The 24678-nt window shown below is 39.1% G+C and overlaps 1 protein-coding gene across 3 annotated transcripts in view; it reads right to left on the bottom strand.

Moving 5' to 3' along the window:
- Positions 1–1200: 1200 nt before the first annotated feature.
- The window catches only part of LOC124258868 (protein unc-119 homolog B-like), a 40414-nt gene continuing 16936 nt past the window's right edge, over positions 1201–24678 (bottom strand). The window contains exons 2-6 of one of the 3 annotated variants that reach the window (XR_006893702.1): positions 15987–16100; positions 13015–13126; positions 11986–12158; positions 6588–9796; positions 1201–6533 (exon numbers count right to left, since the gene is read on the bottom strand). Coding sequence is in view for 2 of the 3 variants with exons in the window: in XM_046692958.1 (XP_046548914.1) it covers positions 9684–9796; positions 11986–12158; positions 13015–13126; positions 15987–16100 (512 nt within the window). In the remaining variant the exon portion in view is untranslated. Of the gene's footprint in view, positions 9797–11985; positions 12159–13014; positions 13127–15986; positions 16101–24678 lie in introns of all 3 variants that reach the window. The other 2 variants (XM_046692958.1, XM_046692959.1) reach the window with 2 other exon arrangements.

Below are 24678 nucleotides of genomic sequence, written 5' to 3'. Positions count from 1 at the left end.
ATTCCGCGCATCCGGTAATTCTGTGCAGCTGCAATAGTATACTTCCGTAACAAAGGTAAATTTACGCTTGAAATCGGGACATTTCTACATTGGCTTTTAATCTCTAAAGGTAAGTAAATAACAGTAATTAACAGATAAATTGACAGTTTATGCAAATTTGTTTTCTTCAGACTTTTAAACCTTTTTCTTCACTATTCATAATTGGATTTAATATGAAACACTATTCCATACATTGATGAAGTGATATATAATCTGGCCCTAATACGCTTCCATACTTCGGATCTCCAGCTGGATGTTATGCGCATCAGTTGCGCAGAGTTACCGGACAGCAAGCGATGTCGCCAGAACGCCGGTAAGGTCAACTGTATGGCATAATGCAACATTAGAATCTTATAGTCGTCAAGAAAACCTATATTTCTATGTAAGTATGATGCATACCAGCATGTTTAGTCACGTAAACCACAAAAAATAAGAGACGTTAGTTGCCGTGTTGCGATCAATGTGCTTAGGTGCGCGGAATTACCGGACGCCATTGTAACCAAAACCAAAGCACTTCAAATCTCGTTTTAGAATTAGATAACATGAGGTCAATCAAACCAAAAAGATGATCAACATATCTCAAATGTTAACCATATCATTCCAAATATTTCTATTCTAAACTTCATTAGAAACAGTAAAAATCTGGACAGTGACAAAACTAATATTTTCTTTCAACCACCAGAATATAAATTTTAGGTCAAAATGTTTGGTAAGCCAACTCAAAAATAAAGTGAACATAATAAATCCTCAGTGATTAGCTTTGTAATGTGTTTTTTCCTTTCCATCTCTCTATCCGACGGTTCTGCACAAAGAAATCAAATTATATGACAAAATATAGAATTTAATCTCAATAGTCAGGGTTTATCCTTGAAGTGATATTTACCTGAGAAATTTAGTGAATTTCACGATCACTCTTATTTGATTCTTAATACTGACTGACTGACTGAGTTTGGTTTTACGCCGCTTTTAAATATTCCAGCAACATCATGTTTCACATTGTGCCCATGTGGGGACTCGAACCCGGGTCTTGCTGCAAAACCACTGGCTACCCCATGCATTCTTAATATATTGTAATACAAAAGATGCAACTGCAAAACTGCTGATGCAGCATAAGGCAACTTTCACCCACTCACTCAATCTGCACAAACTACAGACAATCGGTTGAGAATTCTCATATTTAATTGCAAATAAAGCTGCAATATAACATGACAATGATGACAGATATGTTCGACAATGTACAGTATGGAACAATCACACCCACCAGAACCATCTACCACATCACAAGTCTCGCAACCTCCAAACAACCACCCAAATCTAGAAACTTCAGTATTAGTCCTTGGGAACCCTTACCGAAATATGATTCTTTGAGATCCAATCATGTGGTAGACGATTCCGCAGGTGTCACTCCATGTGGAGAGGAAAGTCTACATGTGTGGCATTACATTATGAACAAATCAACATTGATAAAATAAAAGATAAAATCATATTAAAATCACAATACAAAACACTGTAAGTAATGTTAAATAATATTGACCACAAGATACTTCAAAGGTATACACATCTGATAAAATCAATGGAAAACACAATTCACACACTGCTCACTGGACTCTACAGAACAGCATGTCAGAACAACTCGAACGTAAGCATCGTCTACAGAGTGCATTCAACATACACTCCAGAATAATATTTCTTTTCTGTCAATGAAAATCTTCAACACATTCCTAAACTCCCCTTACATAAATCATTTTGATTAAGTGTCGTGCTATTAACCACAGCACAATCTCCTGTTAACCCTTGTAAGACCCTATCCATGGAATGTTAACTAATAATTTGTGACTTAAATATATTGTAGAAAAATATCAATATCTGCTTTATGAATCCAAAAACAATGAAATGGGCTGTTACTTTATAAGCATCATGAAACAAAATGTGTACATAACTATACATTTTGCCCCACCCCCCAAAACTTGTTAACTCCCCAGAAATCAATTACTTGAGCACCCAGCACTAACAAGGTAAGTAAATTACTATACAAATAAAGCTTCCCAGACAGGTAGTGTCCAGTGTGTGACCAGTATATAGTTTGAATTAAACAACACAAACGTGCAAAACAACAATGTATCTACACAAACTTTTCTACATGATTAACTACCAATCTTACGATCCTGCAACAAGACTTTCACTTGACCAGCGTATCTGGAGATATATAACATAGTCACTGGTAGAAAGGTCATCTTGCTGACCAGTAGAGCAAGACGAGAGGGGATGAAACTTCAGATGGCTATCCTTCCTTGTGCAGTGGGTCAGTGGCCAGTGCAGGTGTGCGATGGACGGACGACTGTAATACGATGGTGCATACAAATGGCTTGAGCCTGGTTACTTCATATCCAAGTTAAAAGTGTGTACCAATTCATGTGTAAAGCTTTTTCATTGAGGCTTAAAACTAAATACCCTTTGTAAATATATCCTGAATTATCCAAACCTCCAAGTCAGGGCCATGTTACCTAAAGCAGTCTTAGCCTAGAAAGACACTTCAGTATTGAGTTATAATTGTCAGTTTTCAACATGATACAGCTGTGTGAGTGAGAGTGATTTTAGTTTTATGCCGCTTTTAGCAAAATTCCACCAATATTATGGCAGGGGACTCCAGAAATGGGCTTCACACATTCTCCACATGTTGGTTATCAAACCTGGGTCTTCGGCGTGATTAGCAAATGCTTTAAGCACTAGGCTACCTCACGCCCCACATCTGTAAAGATCTGAGGACAGACCCATAAGTCTCCACAGAATCGAGAAAATAAGAATGTTAATAAAATAATCCCATATTGTAGAGATATTTTATCCATGAGCAAGCACAGTGGCATCTATACATCCTGTATTTTGATTGGGTATTCCAAGTTCCTCAGGGTCAATCTGCGGCAATTTATTACAGGTGTTCTTTGATCTGGACCCAGGTTTCATTTCGATGCAAACAGTCTGAATTTGGTGAGATTGGTATGATCCAGGCCATGTTCCAAAACATCATATAAGCTTTAGAAGCATGAACACTCATGAAGAATCGAATAGAAATTGATAGTCATAGCTTCAGTATTTTGGAACGAGGTGAACTGATCAACGACCGGTCAGATAGTCTAGGACACTGAGGACAAGGACAGTGCTTTGTGCAAGTTGCAAGCCGCTTTCAGCAACATGGCGGTTTTACAAAGGTGGAACACATCCAGGGATGGATCATCTGTGTGCAAGGCAAACACCCTAATCAATACTCTACCCAACAAACCTGGTCAAGGAATGAAGTAACTGAAACATGTTTGGTTCACATGAGTAAGTGAGTTTATTTTTAGCTTTTAGCAATATTCCAGCAATATCACGGTGGGGGACACCAGAAATGGGCTTCATGGTTCTAATGATGATGAGAGACAACCAGGTCAGGTCTGAGTAGCAATTGTGCCCATTCATGGCATACTAGATCAATGTGGGTCCTAATCCCAAAGTGATGCTGGCCATTTAAATTCAACACTTGGGCAAACCCATGGGTTTGATGACAAAACTGATCTGGGCAAACCTAACATTGACCTTGTGAAGTTATCCTGCCCTTTTGACCACCAGGTGATCAAAGTCCTTGTGATGAATGTCTAGGACAAAATGATATCTGTATTTGAGTGAGCTGCTATCCATCATTAACTGGTTACCCATGACAGCCAACGTTTTAGTTTCACACTGATCCTGGAGCTGCAGCATCTCAAGATGATGGATGGGCCGTGAAGTCAGCATCTCCACTGAATACAGGTTTTCCCAGTCAGGTACCCATACTGTCCATATGTGCCACATTGTGTCCACCTGACCCCAATTGTAAGGGGATGAAGTACTGGAACAGCTGCTGAGCAAGAATCCAGTGAATCTGTCCTGACAGAACCTGCTTGTCCACACTGTACTGCAATGTGTACTACGTCTTTGGTGCTAAGTTTTACGCTTCCTGGATGTTGTCAAAATTACCACTTTCAGACAAAATGAAAGAAAAGCACCTGCACTCCACTCACAAAATGGTTATTGAATTAAGTAACTCATACTGTACTGTCATTGTCAGGAAACATGGGCTTAGTATTTGATAACCGTGGTCCAGTGGCAATTCATAAATTCCTAGAAACATAAAGGAATATATTTGACTCAGCATCTTCAAACATGAGGAGGAATTGTCTTGTCTGCCACATGGCAACAAACACGACAACACAATGCTCAGCAATAACAGGTCTAGGTAATTCACTTCAATAACAGCAGGTCTGAAACATACTCATGTTTGAAATACCAACTGTTGTCAACAAGTTCAGTTTGATTTGATTGCCTTTCTGGACACAAAATTATCCATTGGTCTATAGCTCTGAAACCTATCTGAAACATTTTCTGTCATTTCTAATCATCAGCAATATTAAACCCTTACATGCCTGAACAGGAGATTTAATAACTTAGGATTAACACATTGATTTCCAGAACAAATGTTTCGTGTTGTGCACAACATGTCCACTATCATGCAGTTCTCCATTTCAACAGGCTTCTCATATATGCACGAAACGTGTATTCCTATTAAACAATTCCCCACTAGAGCAACCATTGCTTTGTGTGTAGGATAAAGGCACAATTTGTCATTCACATCTTGAGTGAAACTAAAATCAAGCTGTACAATAATTCTGAAACTAAAGTTACAATGATCAAGTACTAGAACTTTTATTTCTGGTTCAGGGACTTGTCATGTATTATAGAGGATGGTTCAGAGGAAATCGCCAAATACATGATTCTTTCTCAGGGTCATGAACAAATATACACATATTTTGGAAGGGTTATGAATAAAATAAAATGCTTTTGCATTATCTTCTCAGGCAGGGTGATGAAGAAATATACATCGACATGTGGAGAGTCATCCAAAAATTTGACACATATTTGAGGGGGGTCAGTCATTATTTTCAATACATTAGTGCATAAAAACCTTAACCCATCAACCCTGTAATAGACAAGTGAGTGAGTGTATTCATTTTACCCCAGTTTTAGCAATATTCAAGCAATATCAGAAATGGACTTTACACACTGTACCCATGTCGGGAATCAAACCCGGGTCTTTGGCATGACAAGCAAATGCTTTAACCACTAGGCTAGCTCACCACCTCCCCTGTAATAGATGGCAAGTCCCTGAACAGTGTGAAACAACTTCAGTCTAACAAGCATGGCACAGCAACATCTCTAGGTAAGAAAGGATAACTGAACAGCATTTTCCACAACATAAACCTACTACAACAAACTCATCAACAAAAGCAAGTATCTCAGTCTATAGTCGTACTTTGTATGACCTCAACTTGATAAAAATATTTAGTAGATTCAAACTTAATATTTCTCAATAATCAGATGAAAAACAGTTGACTTCATCAAATCTTGGCACTGTTCCTGTGACACTATTATATACTGAATTTGAAATCTTTCCAATCGACGTCCAGTTTTGATTTTAAAACACTCATTGCACCTTGTATTTGAGCAAACTTAAAAGCACCTATGAACTGTGCGAGACGATTCTAACCAAGCACTGTGAACTTTCAGTTGCAGTATTATGCACTTTTTCGCTGATGTGGCATTTAACATTAATAACCGTAAGGATGATAATCATTACTTGAGTAAGTTCAGAACCTCGTGTTATCCTAGAAGTAATATCAGACACGCCAGAAACTTGAACCTTGGTGAGAAAATCCATGTGTCCACACAGAAATAACCAGTGCTGATACGTAGATAGGATTTTTAATGTTCAATAACTCAAACTTAAAAGACATTCCTACAAGAGATCAAAAGAATGGATATTGTTCTCTCTATTCAAAATTGTTATGCCAATAGAGTGAGTTAAGACTTAAGTCAAATCGGCATATTTCAGCCATATCGTGTTATGTAAGAAATTAAGAACGCATGTATCATCGTGGCGTCCTATGTCTTTGTACACTCCTGAGAAAGATGTTGGAAATGGTTGACGATTGTCTCACAGCCTGGGATCCTTGTAACAAGATGGTGGCATGCACTGTCGCTTACTCTTTCATCAAACTGGACAGAAATCAAGGGGAGACAACTACTGCACGCAAGTACATATAGTGAATATCCAAATAACAACATATCAACTGAATGACAAATCATTCAATGATTTCATTTGACCACTACTTACAAGATGACAGTTTAAACATATATTTTATCCGGATTCTCCCACGTCGGAGTGTGTATTTCATGACAGTTGTATTTAGTACAGGCACAGCTGAATACATTCACCAGCACAGAACAATGAAACCGAATTCTGAACTGATTATTTCTAATTCCTGGAATCATTTCAATACAATACAATAAAAAATAAACACATCAGATAAATGGAAAAGAAATTGAGGATTTCAGATTTGCATCTTCTAAGGGAATACAAGTGACAACGTAATTATGTGGAAACGATTCACATATGCATGATGATTTCACAATAGTTCAACCTATGCATTTACTGGTCTATTCACATATGCATTATGATTTCACAATAGTTCAACCTATGCATTTACTGGTCTATACACTATATTCTGGTTCCCGTTTCACAAACTGTTTGTAGCGGTGAGAAGATCGGAAATCGAATACTTAGACTTGTGATAGTCATAGCGCAGATCACTACGGTGTCATTACATCACAAAACAACACAAATGTAACCCAGGAGAAGTACTTTTTGTTTACCTGCACTTAAGCAAATGGGAATACAGACCCCTGATCATGATATGGATAGTATTTTGAATATATCATTGTGATATGTATCGTATTGTGAATCGTTTCGGACTAGCAATGAGTGAGAAGAATAAACTAGGACACACAAAACAAACCCTGACAGGAATGGAATGTGAACGCATTGGAGGCATGTCGCAAACCTCACCTCTGGCCTTGAAACCAGTCACGACACAGATGTAAGTGTTTTCCAAGGTCAGAAACCATGACCCACACAGTGATGTAAGTAAAAGAGTCAGATGACAGGGAATACTAAAATTCAAGGCCTTTTCATCACTGTCGTATCAAGGCTTTTTTCCTTGGGTTATTAGCCTTAGTCTGTCCATCTTGTTTAAAATCCTGTTTACTATAATATTTGTCTGAAATCCTTGGAAATTGTATGGACATCACAAGTTTTCTGACAAGTTATTTTAAAAACTATCAAATAAGGCAAACTAAATCTGTCATGAATTTTAATACTTTTATCAACAAGAACATGAAAGTTTTCTCCAAATTCAAGGGCTTTCAAACTATTTTGTTATTTTCCCTATCATTAACCGGTAAGGTTCATTTTTATGTTTCTCAATCAAATGACCAAAATGTAATAGCTAATGCATTACAATACCTACATGCAACCAGTTTTACATCTCCATTTAATGGTCAAAGACGTCATTCTCAGGACATTTGCAAAATTTTCAAAATGAAATAGATCTAGTGGGTATAAGTTAGTTTTCTGCCATCTGCTAATGAACAGATTAAAAGTCTGTGGTATTCTTACAGATTCCGACCACAGTATGAATGCGAGACCTACATCCATTCAGTGTGTGGTAAGATACATTAGTTGTCCCCAAGCCCCTCAGAGAACATGGGTTTTCGTAACCTCGAGACCTGTCAGCAACTTATGGTTTGCAAGCAAGGAGAGATCTGTGACAAGGCCGTGTGTGGAGACAGTAATACTGAGACAAAGGACAGCAAACATAAATATAATGCATGCAATCAGAAATATACAACAATGTGCCAATAAATACTCACATTCTGAGACTACTGTCACTCGAAAATACCGTCACAAAATAAATTCTATTATATCCCCAACCACTGGTGAAAATATCCACATTAAACAAGGAATTAAATTATCCAGCGAACATTTCACATTTGTTCAGATCAACGGAATTAAATAACGGATGTCCGTTGCTAGAATACATGTAAAACAACTGGAATCTATAAATGTGTACAGGGATGGTTTTAGATGAGATCAGAGAACAGCTGTCACAAGGATTGTGAGACATACACGGCCAAACCTTTTTTTGTAAAACCTGAATTAGAAATCACAGAAGTGTTAAAAGAAAAGAAGAGCAATGGGCTTATTATTCCATCAACAAGAAATGAATACAATCTCAAAAATCTCACTGTCCCTATCAATAAAAAATAAATGATTTAAAATACTTTAATTAGAACCTGTTGACAATTTATCATAAAAACTTCCAAACAAAAGTAATAATGACAAATTGCCAAAAAAGAAAAATACACCATTTGTATATATTTTTCTACCTGTCAACCATAGATAAACTAGGCCCCGGTTTAGTATCCACACCCCTTACTCGGTCTTTGGCGATTTGATAAAAACCATCAAATGCATCCCCACGGAAAGCGCATTTAAATGCCCCCTACACACATCAGAGATATGGACAAAAGCTTTTGAAACTTGTGAGACCTTTAAAATACGATATATTCATTGACGTGTTCATAATTGTCCGGTTTTCGATCATGTCACCGTATTTCTGTGATGAACCTTTACATATTATATAGTAAGGCATGTGGATACTAAACCAGGGCCTAGTTTATCGATTTTCTGACCCGCAGTATGCTGTCAACCTGAATTTGGGGGTGAAAATCTGTAAACCAAACAAAACTAAAAGTCTGGACTAAGATTAATGCATGAAATAAAATTACTCTTTGATAGCAAGAATTAAGAGCCAAGGCTGAGATTATTTTCAGTACATTTTTCCATGTAAATGATAATTTGAGCAGGTGATTCCATTCATAAAATGTTATCCCTTTATGTGTACATGTGATTTTTACAATATTCATCATCGTAAAGATCATCATGATCATATTCATTCTCTGTGTAGAGTAGAATATACATCTAGCTTAACACCAACAAGTAAAGACAAAAGATGTTCACTCAAACTTTGGTATGAATATTGCTATTTGTTTCTGCATGAAAAACTTTACTCCATGTTAAGCACGAGGTAGGATTTCTGTAATAGTATGCTGTGATCACAAACTACAGGGGTGGAAATAACCCATTGCCCGACGTCCCAGTCCAGTGTTTTTGCCTGCCGGGCAAGCAAATTTGTATATCACGCTGTACCTGTGTCAAGTTGGCTTTCCAACGTTAATTATGTTGTTTATTTTATAGTGGAAAAATTATCAGGGCAAGTGATTTTACATGTGCCACTGTACCGGAGTACACTAGCAATTTTAAAGTTATATCCACCCCTGAACTACAACAGCTTAAACTATTTTTGTCATAGTTTATAATGTGTATAAAAACATTACTAAACTGAATCCTGTTTGACATGCCAAAGTAACATAAAAACCAATCTGTGTCACGATAACAACACAACTACAACCGAGATAGGTCATGTTTGAATTTCAATCAAAGCGAAAGTTAGAACTTTTAATTAAAGAACAAATCAGGCTTAAAATATTTCAGTTCCTTTTAACAAGACATTATTGTGACCAATATACAGGTTTATACATGTATCCTTAGTTGTCAGATAGGTTACAGCTCCTGCAGACTTTCCCTGTAGAATAAGGAAGGGTTGAGTCTGTCCCATCAAAAGAACTAGTCCAGACTGTCAGTTAATAGAGATGTGATGAGATGTGCCCCACTAGGCACCACCATTGTAGGCGTAGTCCGCTTTATTGTGCATGATCAGCTTCTCTTCCACGAAGTAGAAACTGTCAGAGCGGGTCTCATAAGGGTGGTCGATCATGTCTTGGACTGAAAGGGAGAAAAGTGATTATTACAAAAGAACTGGTACTTTGGGGTTCTAACAACTAGGGCTTAGGCTATGAGGTCTAAGAATATCCTGAATCTTTTCGCATGAGACAAAAACTTAATGAAAATTTCATGAAACAATTTTATTCAGAGAAATCACTAGAAAAATATGTAATGGAGAATAAGTTAAATCTTCCAGAATGAGGTGAGGTGAGGTGAAATTGGGTTTAACGTCGTGTTTGAGAATATTTCGCTCATATGACGACGGGCATGCGTGTGTATGTGTATGTGCGGCTGCTTGTACTAGGACAGACTTAAGCTGGTTTTATAGTGCTAGCCCACTGAGATACCATGCCGCAGTGAAGCATGAATACCCCACTCAGACACATTATACTGACTCCGAGCCAACCAGTCCTTGTTGTACCCATTAATGCCGAGCGCCAGCAGGGACCAACAAGTACCATATTTTAACGTCTTTTGGTATGACGCGGCCGGGGATTGAACCCGCGACTTTCAGCCTCCCGGCGGACGCTCTAACCACTACATTACGGAGGCGGTTCTTCCAGAATGAACCGTTCCTGGTGATTTATCTGCCTTGCACCATGTTATGGTATCTCAACAGTTTGCAGGGGCTGAACTAAACTCAGCAGAGTAATCTGACAATCTTTCAAAAATATAGGGAGGCTGTGGGGTAGCCTAGTGGTTAAAGCATTTGCTTGTCATGCCAAAGACTTGGGTTTCGATTCCAGACATGGGTACAGGCTGTGAGATCCATTTCTGGTGTCTCCTGCCGTGATATGGCTAGAATATTACTAAAGTACTGTCGGAAATTGAAAAAAACTGTTTTTAGGCTGTTACTCTGTATCCCTAAAATTTACACAATTGCAAATAGCATATGTCGAAATAACCCACTTTGGCCTAACTAGGCGTTCATTGGGATGCGTAATACGATATCCAGAAAAGCATATTTACTCGTGAAATCGGAAAAAACTTAGAATAGCTGCTGAAAACAATAGATCAGACTATAGATGGCAATTAGGTCGCTCAGCCAGGTATGACGACGGACCGTCGACTCACCTGGCATGAAATGCACATGCTGCCTACAGTCACAAGGGGTCATCTCAAAGATATTGTGTGCTTTTTCATGTGTGTTGACTATGTCTCATCTATTGATTAACATCTTACGTGTCTTTCTTTCATATAGTTTCATATAGTTTATGTTGAGATATGTAAAAGAGTATGATACCCGAAAACCATAGAAATGCATCGTAGTATATAGGTGGCATGACCACCCGAAGATCGACAGGACTGGATATTATTTGTAAATTGTTATGACGTGCCGTGTACCTCCCCAGTATAATTGCCCTAAAGGATTATCTTATCTTAGCTGATATCTCTATCCCCAAGCCCAATCCCAGGTTTTGCTTTTGAGATGGCCCCTCCTATCTGTTTCTTTTTATAGTGACAGTGAGACAGCATGGTAGCTAGATCCTTAATAGTTTCGGCATAAAAGTTATTATTTTTTACGTCAGCTATCATTTATAATGAATATACGTCTAATTTCAAATTGGGCATTTAAAAAGTGTCCTTTGTAATACAATATCGTCGCACACTAATTTGCATAAAGCCATGATCTGTTCTGCACTAATTTACCCTATGTAAAGTCCTTTTTCTCTGTTTCCTATCTCTCTACCACTGAGACTGTAGTTTAACTAGGCCAAACTAAGTTTAACAGATATTTCACACTTTCACAGTTTTTTTCTATTTCCGACAGTACTATGGAATATTACTAACAGTGAACTAAACTCACTCACTTACTCCATAGTTTGCAACATGACCTATTGCCTCACAAGTCATACTTAATAAATTATTGGTACAATCAAAATGCACAATAGATTCATGGCTCAGTATGAACTGCAACAAGATAGTATGACATCATCATTATACCTTAATACCAGGTGAGTGAGTATAGTTTTACGCCGCTTAAAACAATATTCCAGCAATATCACGGCGGGTGACACCAGAAATGCACTTAACACATTGTACCCATTTGGGGAATCAAACCCAGGTCTTCGTCAAGACGAGCCAATGTTTTAACCACTTGACTACCCAACTGCACCCACAGAAAAGAAATTCCAACCTTAATTTACAAACAGCAATTAGTTCATCTGTTCTGATAAGGGTAAACTTACTTTCTTCTTGGTTGAGAAGTGGGAATTCATATATATGCTCCACTGTGTTCCGGCTGTGGGGGATGCAGAATCCAAACTCAAAGTCAAAACATTTGAGCATCTTCTCTCTGAAGTAGTGCTTTTCAATCATGCGGAACTTGTTGACTGGTTTGTCTCCAACTACAAACTCCACACTGTAACACAGGGAAATAATGAAAGCGGTCTTGTACACCAATTGTGATGCTGCTGATATGATGCTGATATGAATGGAGTGAGGGAATGAGTATGGTTTTGCGCCGCTTTTAACAATATTCCAGCAATATCACGGCAGGAAACACTAGAAATGGGCTTCACATATCGTACCCATATGGGAAATCGAACCCAAGCCTTTGGCGTGATGAGCCAACACTTTAACCACTAGGCTACCCCACAGAGCAGGCAGGATAGGAACGAGTATCATCATTTGATGTCTACTGCTATGACACAATTCGGAATAGAACCACCAAACTTCAGCTCTCTTGGCAGACACTATCCACAGAATCAGTGGCAGTCCTAAATGAGTGAGTTAGGGAGTATGGGTTTCAGCAATATTCCAGCAATATCACGGCGGGAAACACCAGAAATAGGCTTCACACATTGTACCCATGTGGGGAATCAAACCCGAGTCTTCAGTGTGAAGAGCGAGCGCTTTAACCACTCAGCTACCCCACCGCCCTTACCCCATGTCCTTAATGTACCGGTAAGTTCATAATTTGAATTGGGACTTGACATGGTTTTGATGCACACTGATATTTTCCCTTCATCTAACTATGTAAGTGAAGAAAACAGGATGTGAGTAAGTGAGGAACTAATTTCATCATTTCAATCTTTTTACAAAATAGAGTGACATACAAGAAACATATCACACATGATACAAGAACGGTGGAAACTTCAAATAATTCTCAGTGCACGGGAACGTGGGATCTATATACAAGGATAGAAGCAACTCCCACACATATATTCGACAATTAGCACTGAAGTAAGTTGAAAGATGGTAAACTGTGAACGTACGTGGCTCCGACTGTCCTCAGTTTGAGAAACTGTGGTGTAAACTGGTATCTGACAAAGCGCCCAGCATTAGGATCGCTATCTTCAAGGTCAAGGTCAGCATCTTCCCCATCTTCTGAAGCAAACAGCATCATGATCAACAGTTTTCATCTTTGACATCTTTCACAATAGACTAGACTCTTTTTGTGAATAAGTAATTAAAATCACACTCTACATCATTCTTCAGCCAGTAAATAGTAAGACAAACAAGTGGTTGACAGAATGCACAGTGTCTCACAGCAGCATCCAGGGCATGCATTGTAGCCACCTAATCCTCAAACGTTGGTTAACTACTGAAGGTCCATTAGGTGAGTTAAAGTGCCTGATAGCTAAAAGAATACCATTCAAGAGTGAGTGAAAATGATTTTAAGAGGTTTTTGGGGTAATAATTTATATTATTAAAGTTTAACTCCAGGTCATGGACAGACGGGTGCCTCACCGCCAGTATCGGGAAAACGGCACCCCGCCACGCAAGCTTGCACGCGCGGTGGGCGTCGGCATGGGCATCGCGACTTCGTCGTCATACGGGATCTAAGAGTCAGTCTCGCGGCTGCAGTCGGCGTGTAAAGACAGTTTGAGTATGGCGGAGAAAGAAACGCTCGAGTCTTGGCTTACAAAGCAAGGTTTCACAGACAGTTCAATAAATAAATTGACTAAAGAAGAATTCACTAACTCAAAGCGAACTCCTGGAGTTGGATAAGTCGGACATTGAAAGCCTGAATTTAAAATTAGCACAACGAAAACTGCTAGAAAAAGTTATTAAATCACTCCAAAAAGCGCCTCAACCCTCGGAACCTCATAACACCCCCTCCGCTCCGGTTACAACTGGAGACCTTGCAAAAGATAGTGAACTGAACCAGTTGCTGGAATCCCTGGGCTCCTCTACACTCCAAGACGTTCTAAATACGGAACATGCGGACCACGTTGCACGGAAGGCCTTACAAGGTGAGCGTCCACTCTATATCACCGATTTTGTAACGAGACCTAGGGCGGTAGAGTTCAGGAATCTCAGGACATTTTCAATGCCGCTGAGGGTACAGTTCTGCTTAAACGAAACTCTCAATCAACCACGGTTTTTAGCAATATTCCAGCAATATCATGGCGGGGGACACCAAAAATTTGCTTCAGACATTGTACCCATGTGGGGAATTGAACCCATGACTTAGGCGTGACTAGTAGACGCTTTAACCACTAGGCTACCTCCCCATTAAAGAGCTACAGTGATGGAAACTGCTTGCATTCCATACCAAAGATCATAATGGTTAATATGGCTAATGATCAATAGGATTGGCACAATTTCAACAAAGAGGGCGAGCAAGTTTAGTTTTACGCCGCACTTTGCAATATTCCAGCTCTATGTTGGGGGACAATCCAGTGATCAACAGCATGAGCATCGATCCAACAAAGAGAACATGAAGTGAAAAGGGTTAGTTCTACAGAACAACATGCAGTTGTCAGAACAGAACTCTAACAGCCTAAGCAGACTGGTTCTAACAGCAATAACAGCAGGACACCATCACCAAGAATAGTGAGTGAGTGAGTTTAGGTTTACGCCGCACTCAGCAATATTCCAGCTATATGGCGGCGTTCTGTAAATAATCGAGTCTGGACCAGACAATCCAGTGATCAACAGCATGAGCATTGATCTGCGCAATTGGGAACCGAAGACATGTGTCAACCAAGTCAGCGAAACTGACCACCCGATCCCGTTAGTCGCCTCTTACGACAAGATTGTCGCCTTTTTTATGGCAAGCACATGGGTTGCTGAAGACCTATTCTACCCCGGATTTTCACGGGTCTTACCAAGAATAGTCAGGTCCAGATAATAATTAATCAAAGTATCGATCACAACACTTTTGACCATAGATAGGTTTTGTACCTTGACACTGACATAAGCACTGTGAGTAATATTGTCTTTGAGTAATATGTTCTGTGAGTAACATGTTCTGGACAATCCAGAGACTGATGTAAGCACCAGTTTATGCAATACTGATGACGTGTCTATCAAGTCAGGAAGCCTCACAACCAATCCTGTTAGTCGCATTAGACGACAATGGTTTGTGGAAGAGCAATTCTTTACCTAGGAGTCTTAGACAGTAAGCTTTAAACCACATGTAACGGACAGACAGAATCTTCTTAACTCAAGCCAAATCTGTAGAATTCAAGGGATAACCATTTCATATTCAACAAGTTTGGGAATAGTTTTTCTGCTACAGTTCCAAGACCCCAAATTCCTTCTTTGAAAAGGCACAAAAATGTGTTTCACAATAGCCATGTCATCCAACACACACTAGGGCTACAACAGACCCACTATGATTTGGTTGGATTGTTGTTTAACGCCGCACTCTGCAATATTCCAGCTATATGGCAACAGTCTGAAAATAATCTAGTCTGGACCAGACAATCCAGTCATCAACATCAATGACTTGTGTCAGCGAGCCTGACCACCCAATCTCGTTAGTCGACAAGTATGGGTTACTGAAGACCAATTCTAACCCAGATCTTCACGGGTCTGATCCACATTGAGACAGATATGGAAAAGAAATACTGGAAAAGAATACGAATATTGGGTAACAAATCCAGGAACAAGTCAGCAGGCATTTATTATCAGTATATGTAAAATATACTGAATATTAATACATATAAATGTAAAAACATGAATATTTGATTCAAAATGACCATGAATAACAAATTGAATTCATGACGGGATACGGTTAGATTTACCAAATATGCGAGTAAATTGTATGCAGCTGTAGTTCACACCAAAAAAGTCGAATTTCTTTGAAAGGCGACCGGTCAAACCAATAAAAGTCATCTGAAAAGATCCCTCCCACATATTAAGGAAATAAACCCTCCAGCGTGATAAAGTGCATTGAAATCTATGATGAACAGACATAAGATGCAGAATGGTGATGGCAAAAGGTCTGGAACCTTACCAGGCGGGGGAGGTTTAGCTACTTCAAACAGGACTGTGCCAGACTCCATATCTCGCAGCTTGAAGCGGGTAAAGTCGATTCCATAAACATTGGCCTCAGGTGGGCACAGGTACTCTGAAACATAACATGCCACATTAAGTTTGGTACAACTCTTTTGATAAACAAAACACGAGCAGAAGTTCCATTATCACAACTATCACACAGACTGGAATTTTAGTTCGAATTTTCAGCTTTTTCTGAAATTGTTAGTTTGCACAAACTATACATAATTTTGTGTAATTTCATATTTACAGTCTGTCAACAGACAGAGCAGGTGTACTGGTGGTTTCCACCACTCTTTGACTCAATAACAAATCAATGAGCCTGATGTTAAAGGTATCCTAAAGCTAGTACTAGTAGACGACTTGACTATTTTAGGACTATAGCTATTTAGGCAAGTGAGTGTGAGTGAGTATAGTTTAACCCCGCACTCAGCAATATTCCAGCTATATGGCATCAGTCTGTAAATAATTGAGTCTGGACCAGACAATCCAGTGATCAACAGCATGATCATCGATCTGTGCAATTGGGAACCAATGACATGCGTCAACCAAGTCAGTGAGCCTGACCACCCGATCCCGTTAGTTGCCTCTTACGACAAGCACGGGTTACTGAAGGTTCATTCTAACCCAGACTTTCACAAACCAGTCAAGAAGGTGAATCTGGCATCTTACATATTATACATGTATTATATATGCAATATGGTTTCCTGATGTATAACACAGTTAACAGCTAAAAGACTTTACACTGTAATTATAAGAACTTCATTCTCTATTTGTTGTCATTATTCTCATTATTGCCACACAATGTAAAACAAATTGACAGCTGCAGAGTGAATGAAAGTGTGCGGTTTTAGTAATATTCCAGCAATATCACTGCAGGGGACACAAGAATGGGCTTAACACATTGTACCCATGAGGGGAATCGAACCCAGGTCTTCAGCATGACAAGCAGATGCTTTAACCATAAGCTACCCCACCGTTCCTGATACCAGTAGAAATGGTCTCAGTAAATCTAAAATTTCTATGAATATGGTAACAATAAAACCAATTACAGCTCTCCAGAGTGCTGATGATAGCCTATGATATATGGTTGTTGTCAGGCCACTAAGTGATAAATTGTGTACAGAGTACCGCTCCCTAACTGATATTTGTGATGTACTGCTGCAGCAGCATACCGAATGCCAAAACACCAAGCTAGAATATCAATTACTCCCTGGTTCCTCCTGACCAGGAAGTCAAGTGGTATATGACACTCCTTCAGGGAAGCCTGGCAATAACTCATGCAGATTATTTCCTGTTGCCATGGAAATGATGCATCAAACAACAACAAATCCATTAAATTGATGTCCGCAGTGCTGTTTGGTGACAAAGTGCTCTATCACTATAATGGATGTGTGATTAAACTCAACACGCAAACAATCCTCTTCAGCTTATAGGACTTCATTAGATACCAATATTCACGATATCAATACCTTCACAAAGAAAACTTGAAAGGACAACCCTCAAATCTTTCACAAACACTCAACATTAAATACGCTTTTCAGTAGGATCTATAAATAGGCAAGCCTTAGTTCCATGAGGGGTTGTTGAGCAAAGGTGATCATAACTTTAATACTTTGACATTGACTTACGACTATATTAGCTAACCCAGCAGATCCAGGTTAGAATTGGTTGTCAGTAACCCATGATTGTCGTAGGAGACAACAAACAGGATAGGGTGGTCAGCCTCACGGACTTAGTTGACAGACGTATGTAATCGTATCCCAATTGCGTAGATCAATGCTTATTTTGTTGATCACTGCATATCTGGATTCAATTATTTACAGACTGCCGCAATATATACTACCCATCAAAAGTTTAGACTCGCTAGTGTAAATGTTGCCCCTTAATTCAATCAACTGTTCTATACTAGATTTTGCAAACAAATTCGTAACGATGAAAAAATTATTCTCATGGGTTCAATGAATGATGAAACTCAGTGAAAATTGGCGAATTCTTAACAAAGCTTTACACCAAAATGCAGCTGTTCACATGCACGATATTTGCACATGCTTTTCAGTAATCTGATGCATGATCCTCAAGTAATTCATCTGCATAAGGTCTGCAGTTGGTTCCCCCAAGTTAGTGGAGAAATTAATCTTCGATGTAACCATACATTACACATAGTGAATCCTTTAAGTGAGTCTAAACTTGGTAGTATAGCTGGAATACTGCTGAGGGTAGTGTTAAGCTAAACTTTTGATGGGTAGTACAGCTGGAATACTGCTGAGGGTAGTGTTAAGCTAAACTTTTGATGGGTAGTACAGCTGGAATACTGCTGAGGGTAGTGTTAAGCTAAACTTTTGATGGGTAGTACAGCTGGAATACTGCTGAGGGTAGTGTTAAGCAACAACAAACAAAACTATAGTAGTTCTACAATGGCTTTGAAGGACAAAGCACCAAAACACAATATGTAAGATGTACAACCCCTGACTGTTGAAAAAACATTGGTTTATCTTAAGGAAGACGCCTTGTTCATCCCAAAAGGTAGGGCTGTGCAATATAACCGGTTTACCGATATTTACAGGTTCGGACATGAAAACATTACGTATTGCGCATACACTGATCGAAAAATGGTAGTTTGACATTCATTCCGAAAACTTTGTAACACTCGGAAATCTTCGGATATTTTCGTTTTTCACACCGAAGTCATGCCTTTGTAAAATGGCGATCCCCCAAGACTCTTATATTATAAAATTTTGTTTACACTTTTATTTTGTCTTGATTAAAACTTTTTATTAAAGCTTAATCAAGAATAGTGATTTTATTGTGTTTTTGCTTTATACATGAAGCATTAACTCCATTATAAGTATATTTTTGGTTAAAAAAACAACTTCTTGCAATATATTGCGATCCATATTGCAATATATGCTTTTGCATCACAATATATCGCAATCTGAAAATTCTCTGCAATACCCACCCCTTTGAGGGCACAAAGTGTGTAATGCCCACTTTTGCCACCTCATGCCATATTGCAGGAATATTGTTAAAATGGCAGAGGTACAGATAAGCTGTGTATCTGCGTAAATTACGCAAACATTTATGTGAAAACCCAATTCCTATTAAGTCTATTGCGTACAAGTACGCCTGAAGTTTTGTAAATACTCAATAAATGTGATCTTACATGCGTACACACAAAAATGTCAAGTCGTAGCTTGCGTACCGGTGGATAGATAAAATAGCTGACGTATACTGAGAGGCTCTATTTTAGGACATGAACTTGACATCTTGCAGTCTTTCTCATCGGTTCTCATATTAGAGATCAAAGGTAAATCACAAACACTAACATTTAAACTATATCATATTTCTAAAATTAATGGAAAATGGCAAAATACCCAACTGGGTTTGATTGAGGTGAGTACAATTTATTTCTTTACTCAAAGGAAACTTAGGATACCCAATTGAGATGAACACAACGGAGTACATAACTCAATGACCCAAAAAGTTATCTTAAGCTCTGAATTGACATAAATAACTGCACATGGAAAACTAGCTCATAATATCTATCACACAATTGTCTGGTACAATATACCTGCATTATCATGGCAGTGGACACCAGAAATGGGCTTCACACATCGTACCCATGTGGGGAATATCTGTGGTGGGAGACAATGACATACTGTAGACAACAGTCTGTTACATATGTGGAGACATTTAGAACCGTCCTCCCAGATCTGAAAACAGGCTATACTCAAGTCTGTCATTACAAGGTCTTAATCAGTGTCTGAAATCATTTCCTAGACAAGCTGTTGACTCACATAACTACCATGTCTTATAATAATTGTTTATTTCTACAGTGTTTCTTCCATGTTGAGTATCATGCTCAAACCGTATTATTACCCCATTCAAAGGATCAGTATACCATAATGGATCAACCACTTTGCACACTGTATGAAAATAACTGTACTTTCTCTATACCAGTTTGTATGATTCATGACAATGAAATCATGTTCTGTTCTGTTCAACCCTGATATTTCAGTCTAAGGCTCCCTTGGGAGAATACAACTCAGACTGCCTGTAAGGAGCTGGAAGGTTAACGGCCATATTGCCATTACCCCACAGGGTATCCATTCCCTGCTGTGTGAACAGAGGCATATTCTGAACAATGTCCTTTGCCGGGGAAACAGCACACATCGTTACCATTTTTCTTTACTCTGTGCCTTTAATATTTATGTCATCACATAGACAGCCATTGTTCCCATCGGACCTGTTCCACAAAGTGATGTCAGTGGTTATGATCTACATATGTTATAGTAGGAGACATACAACTAGCTTAGCACTAAGATCACTTGTGGAACAACTAAGAGTTATACATCTACATCTCAATTGGTACTGTCAGTGTCAGCAAGGAGAAAGTTGTCTCATGGACAATGGGGCACATTAGAATAAACTATATCTGTCATCATGCACGTGTTACAACTACAGGATAGAGGACAGGGAGCTACTTCGGATACTGTCAGTGTCAGTGTCTCATGGACAATGGGGCAGATTAGAATAAACTATATCTGTCATCATGCACGTGTTACAACCACAGGATAGAGGACAGGGAGCTACTTCGGATACTGTCAGAGTGTCTCATGGACAATGGGGCAGATTAGAATAAACTATATCTGTCATCATACACGTGTTACAACCACAGGATAGAGGACAGGGAGCTACTTCGGATACTGTCAGTGTCAGTGTCTCATGGACAATGGGGCAGATTAGAATAAACTATATCTGTCTTCATACATGTGTTACAACCACAGGATAGAGGGCAGGGAGCTACTTCGGATACTGTCAGTGTCAGTGTCTCATGGACAATGGGGCAGATTAGAATAAACTACATCTGTCATCATGCACGTGTTACAACCACAGGATAGAGGGCAGGGAGCTACTTCGGATACTGTCGTAATACGCTGGGTCTATAATGTAGGTGTCGCCCTGATCATACTTCTTTCCATGCTGCCTGTCTATCAGTGTGACAATTACTGACGCGAAAGCCCAATTAGCGATGGCATTAAACAATCCAAGACTCGGAGGCAGTGTATTGATTGGCTGGTACTGCTGCTGTTGCTACTGTCAGCTGTCATCCTCGTCCGAATGACCTTCACCTTTCACTCTGCACATGACAATCAATTCATGATCTGAATGACTTTGCTGTTTATCACTTCTTCCAGTATTGGGGATTCATCCTACTGGAGAACAGACATAACAAACAAGACCGCCTCCGTGGTGTAGTGGTTAGAGCGTCCGCCCGGAGAACAGAAGGTTGCGGGTTCGATCCCCAACTGCGTCATACCATGAGACGTTAAAATACGGTACTTGTTGGTCCCTGCCTGGCGCTCGGCATTAATAGGTACATCATGGACTGGTCGGCTCGGAGTCAGTATGATGTGTCTGAGTGGGGTATTCAGGCTTCACTGCGGCATGGTATCTCAGTGGGCTAGCACTATAAAACCAGCTTCAGTCTGGGCTAGTACAAGCAGCAGCACATACACATACACACACATGCACGTCGTCATATGAGCGAAATATTCTCAAGCACAACGTTAAACCCAATTTCACCTCACCTCACCATAACAAACAAAATACTCATAACCAAACAATGCCAACCCGTCTTGTCAAGCTTTAGTCCACATACGCTTACAGGGTTTCAAACCTGCAGTGATGGTAGGAAGCTTTCTATTATTAAGTGCAGTGTTCAAAATAGCTACCTACGGGCTACCTACCACCCACTACCAAAATGCCAGTGACTATCACAGTTTGTCTGATAGCATTTCCATCATGCTATCCTTACTGATCCGAAAGTCCACAGTCAAAATACATTTTAATAAATCATGAAGTCAGCCTTTGCTTCACTGAATGTCAATGTCTGTTGACAATCAAAATCACTCTGCAGTTTATCAGAGACCACATTTTGCTGTGCATCGTCTACAACTGATCCTTATGTTCCTGAAGAGAGACCAGCAATAGGCTTCACACAATATACCCATGTGGGGAATCAAACCTTGATTTTCGGCATGACAAACGCTTTAACCACTTGGCTACCCAACGCCCCCTTTTGCAATTGATTTAGGTTAAGACAAAATATGACATCTGGAGCCAAATGGATTAAAAGATATGAGGGGGGCTTGCAACATTTTTGTAGCCAAGTCTCCCTGGCCTGTGAACTCAGGAAACTGATTCCAGAAGTGATTAAGATGATGAATTTGGTTAACACCACATTGGACAGTGATCAAATCCACTCTTCACTTGTTAATCATTCAAAGGACGTCCTCAGCTATTGTGTAAGGAAATCTCCGAGTATTTCAGGCATTAGATGTTCACCATGGCAGTGAAACCCATAAGCATGGGCGTGGTGCTGACAAACAGAATCAGAATCAGACCCAAAAATGTACCTGCATATCTACAAATATAGACAACTGTCTACAGCAGCCCCTGTCCATATATCTGTGAAATGTGGTTTATTTGTGGTTTAAAACCACATTCAGCCACAAACCCGAGTCTGTCTGTGCATATGTTTATAATTCCACACTCGACAATTTTCCAGCTACATTACGGCAAACTTTGAATACGTCCAGTTCAGATAATCCAGTGATCGATAAGGTGAACAACAATTCATGTCTTCATGGCACAAAGACAACACAATCAACAGACTCAATGACCAAAACTACCTATTCTATCTGACCACCTCTTACAGCCAACAAAGACAACACAATCAACAGACTCAATGACCAAAACTACCTATTCTATCTGACCACCTCTTACAGCCAACAAAGACAACACAATCAACAGATTCAATGACCAAAACTACCTATTCTATCTCAGACCACCTCTTACAGCCAACAAAGACAACACAATCAACAGACTCAATGACCAAAACTACCTATTCTATCTGACCACCTCTTACAGCCAACAAAGACAACACAATCAACAGATTCAATGACCAAAACTACCTATTGTATCTGACCACCTCTTACAGCCAACAAAGACAACACAATCAACAGACTCAATGACCAAAACTACCTATTCTATCTGACCACCTCTTACAGCCAACAAAGACAACACAATCAACAGATTCAATGACCAAAACTACCTATTCTATCTGACCACCTCTTACAGCCAACAAAGACAACACAATCAACAGACTCAATGACCAAAACTACCTATTGTATCTGACCACCTCTTACAGCCAACAAAGACAACACAATCAACAGATTCAATGACCAAAACTACCTATTGTATCTGACCACCTCTTACAGCCAACAAACCTTAGTGGGGACCAATTCAGTCCCAAGAACCCCACAAGGTATTCAAACATCAAAACGACCGTCCTGTAGAAAGACATCAGCATATGATGACCACATGTCATAGTTTTCCTGCACTTGGACCTAACATATACAGAGCTACAGATGTGTTGTGAAAGAGTATTGTCATGTATTCAGAGTTACAGATAACTTTTTGGGTCACTGAGTTATGTACTCGCTTGTGTTCATCTCAGTTGGGTATCCTAATTTTCCTTTCAGGAACCAAATAAATTGTACTCACCTCACTCAAACTCAATTGGGTAGTTTCCATTTTCCACTAATTTTAAAAATACAATAAAGTTTAAATGTTAGTGTTTGTTATTTATACTTGATAAGTAACATGAGAAACGATAAGAAGTTGCCAAGTTCATGTGCTGAAAATAGAATCTCAATATACATCAGTTATATTATCTATCCACCAGTACGTAAGCTAAGAATTGATATTTTTGTGTGAACGCATGTAAGATCACATTTATTGAGTATTTTCAAAAATTCAAGCGTACTTGTACACAATAGACTCAATAGGAATCGAGATTTCACATAAAAAATTGCGTAATTTACGCAGATACACAGCTTATCAGTACCTCTGATATACATTGTATATATCAGAGCCAGTTGTCAACAAGAACTAACTATAACACTGACAGTCCAGGGAGGAAATAACTTTAAAATTGCTAATGTACTCTGGTACAGTGGCACATGTTAAAACACTTGTCCTGATAATTTTTCCACTATACCGACTGTTTTCTTGTTGGATTTTGTAAATAAACAACATATTTAACATTGGAAAGTCAACTGGACGCCGGTACAGTGTGATATACGAATTTGCTTGCCCAACAGAAAAAACACTGGACTCAGACGTCGGGCAATGGGTTATTTCCACCCCTGCAGTCTCTACGAGCTCTTACTGGAGGCAACGGTTCATTTTCAAATGACTTCAGTCTAACGCATGAGAAGCCCGCAAACACTCCATCAGGTGAAGCCTCAACAATACTACAGCTCTTTAACATGTTTAAGATAGATTAGTTGTTTCAAAAATGAAGAAAAGAAACGATTTGTTATCAGGAATCAAGGAAAAGGTGACTCAGATTGAGAACTATTTCTGAAACTAATGACTTTTCACAAAAACTTACAATTGTTCATTATCGTCTTACAGCCAAGTATGTCATTTAATACTTCTGGTACCAAGATGTGTTAAAAAGATGGTACATGTTGATAAGATGAGTAAAAGTGGTTTTACGTCACTTTCAGCAATATTCCAGCAATATCACGGCAGGGGACACCAGAAATGGGTTTCACACATTGTATAAATGTGGGGAATCG

This window comes from Haliotis rubra, unplaced genomic scaffold (assembly GCF_003918875.1).
Source record: "Haliotis rubra isolate DU_JTF1 unplaced genomic scaffold, ASM391887v1 Scf700, whole genome shotgun sequence".
Lineage (NCBI taxonomy): Eukaryota > Metazoa > Mollusca > Gastropoda > Lepetellida > Haliotidae > Haliotis > Haliotis rubra.
This window is presented reverse-complemented; position numbering and strand designations above follow the sequence as displayed.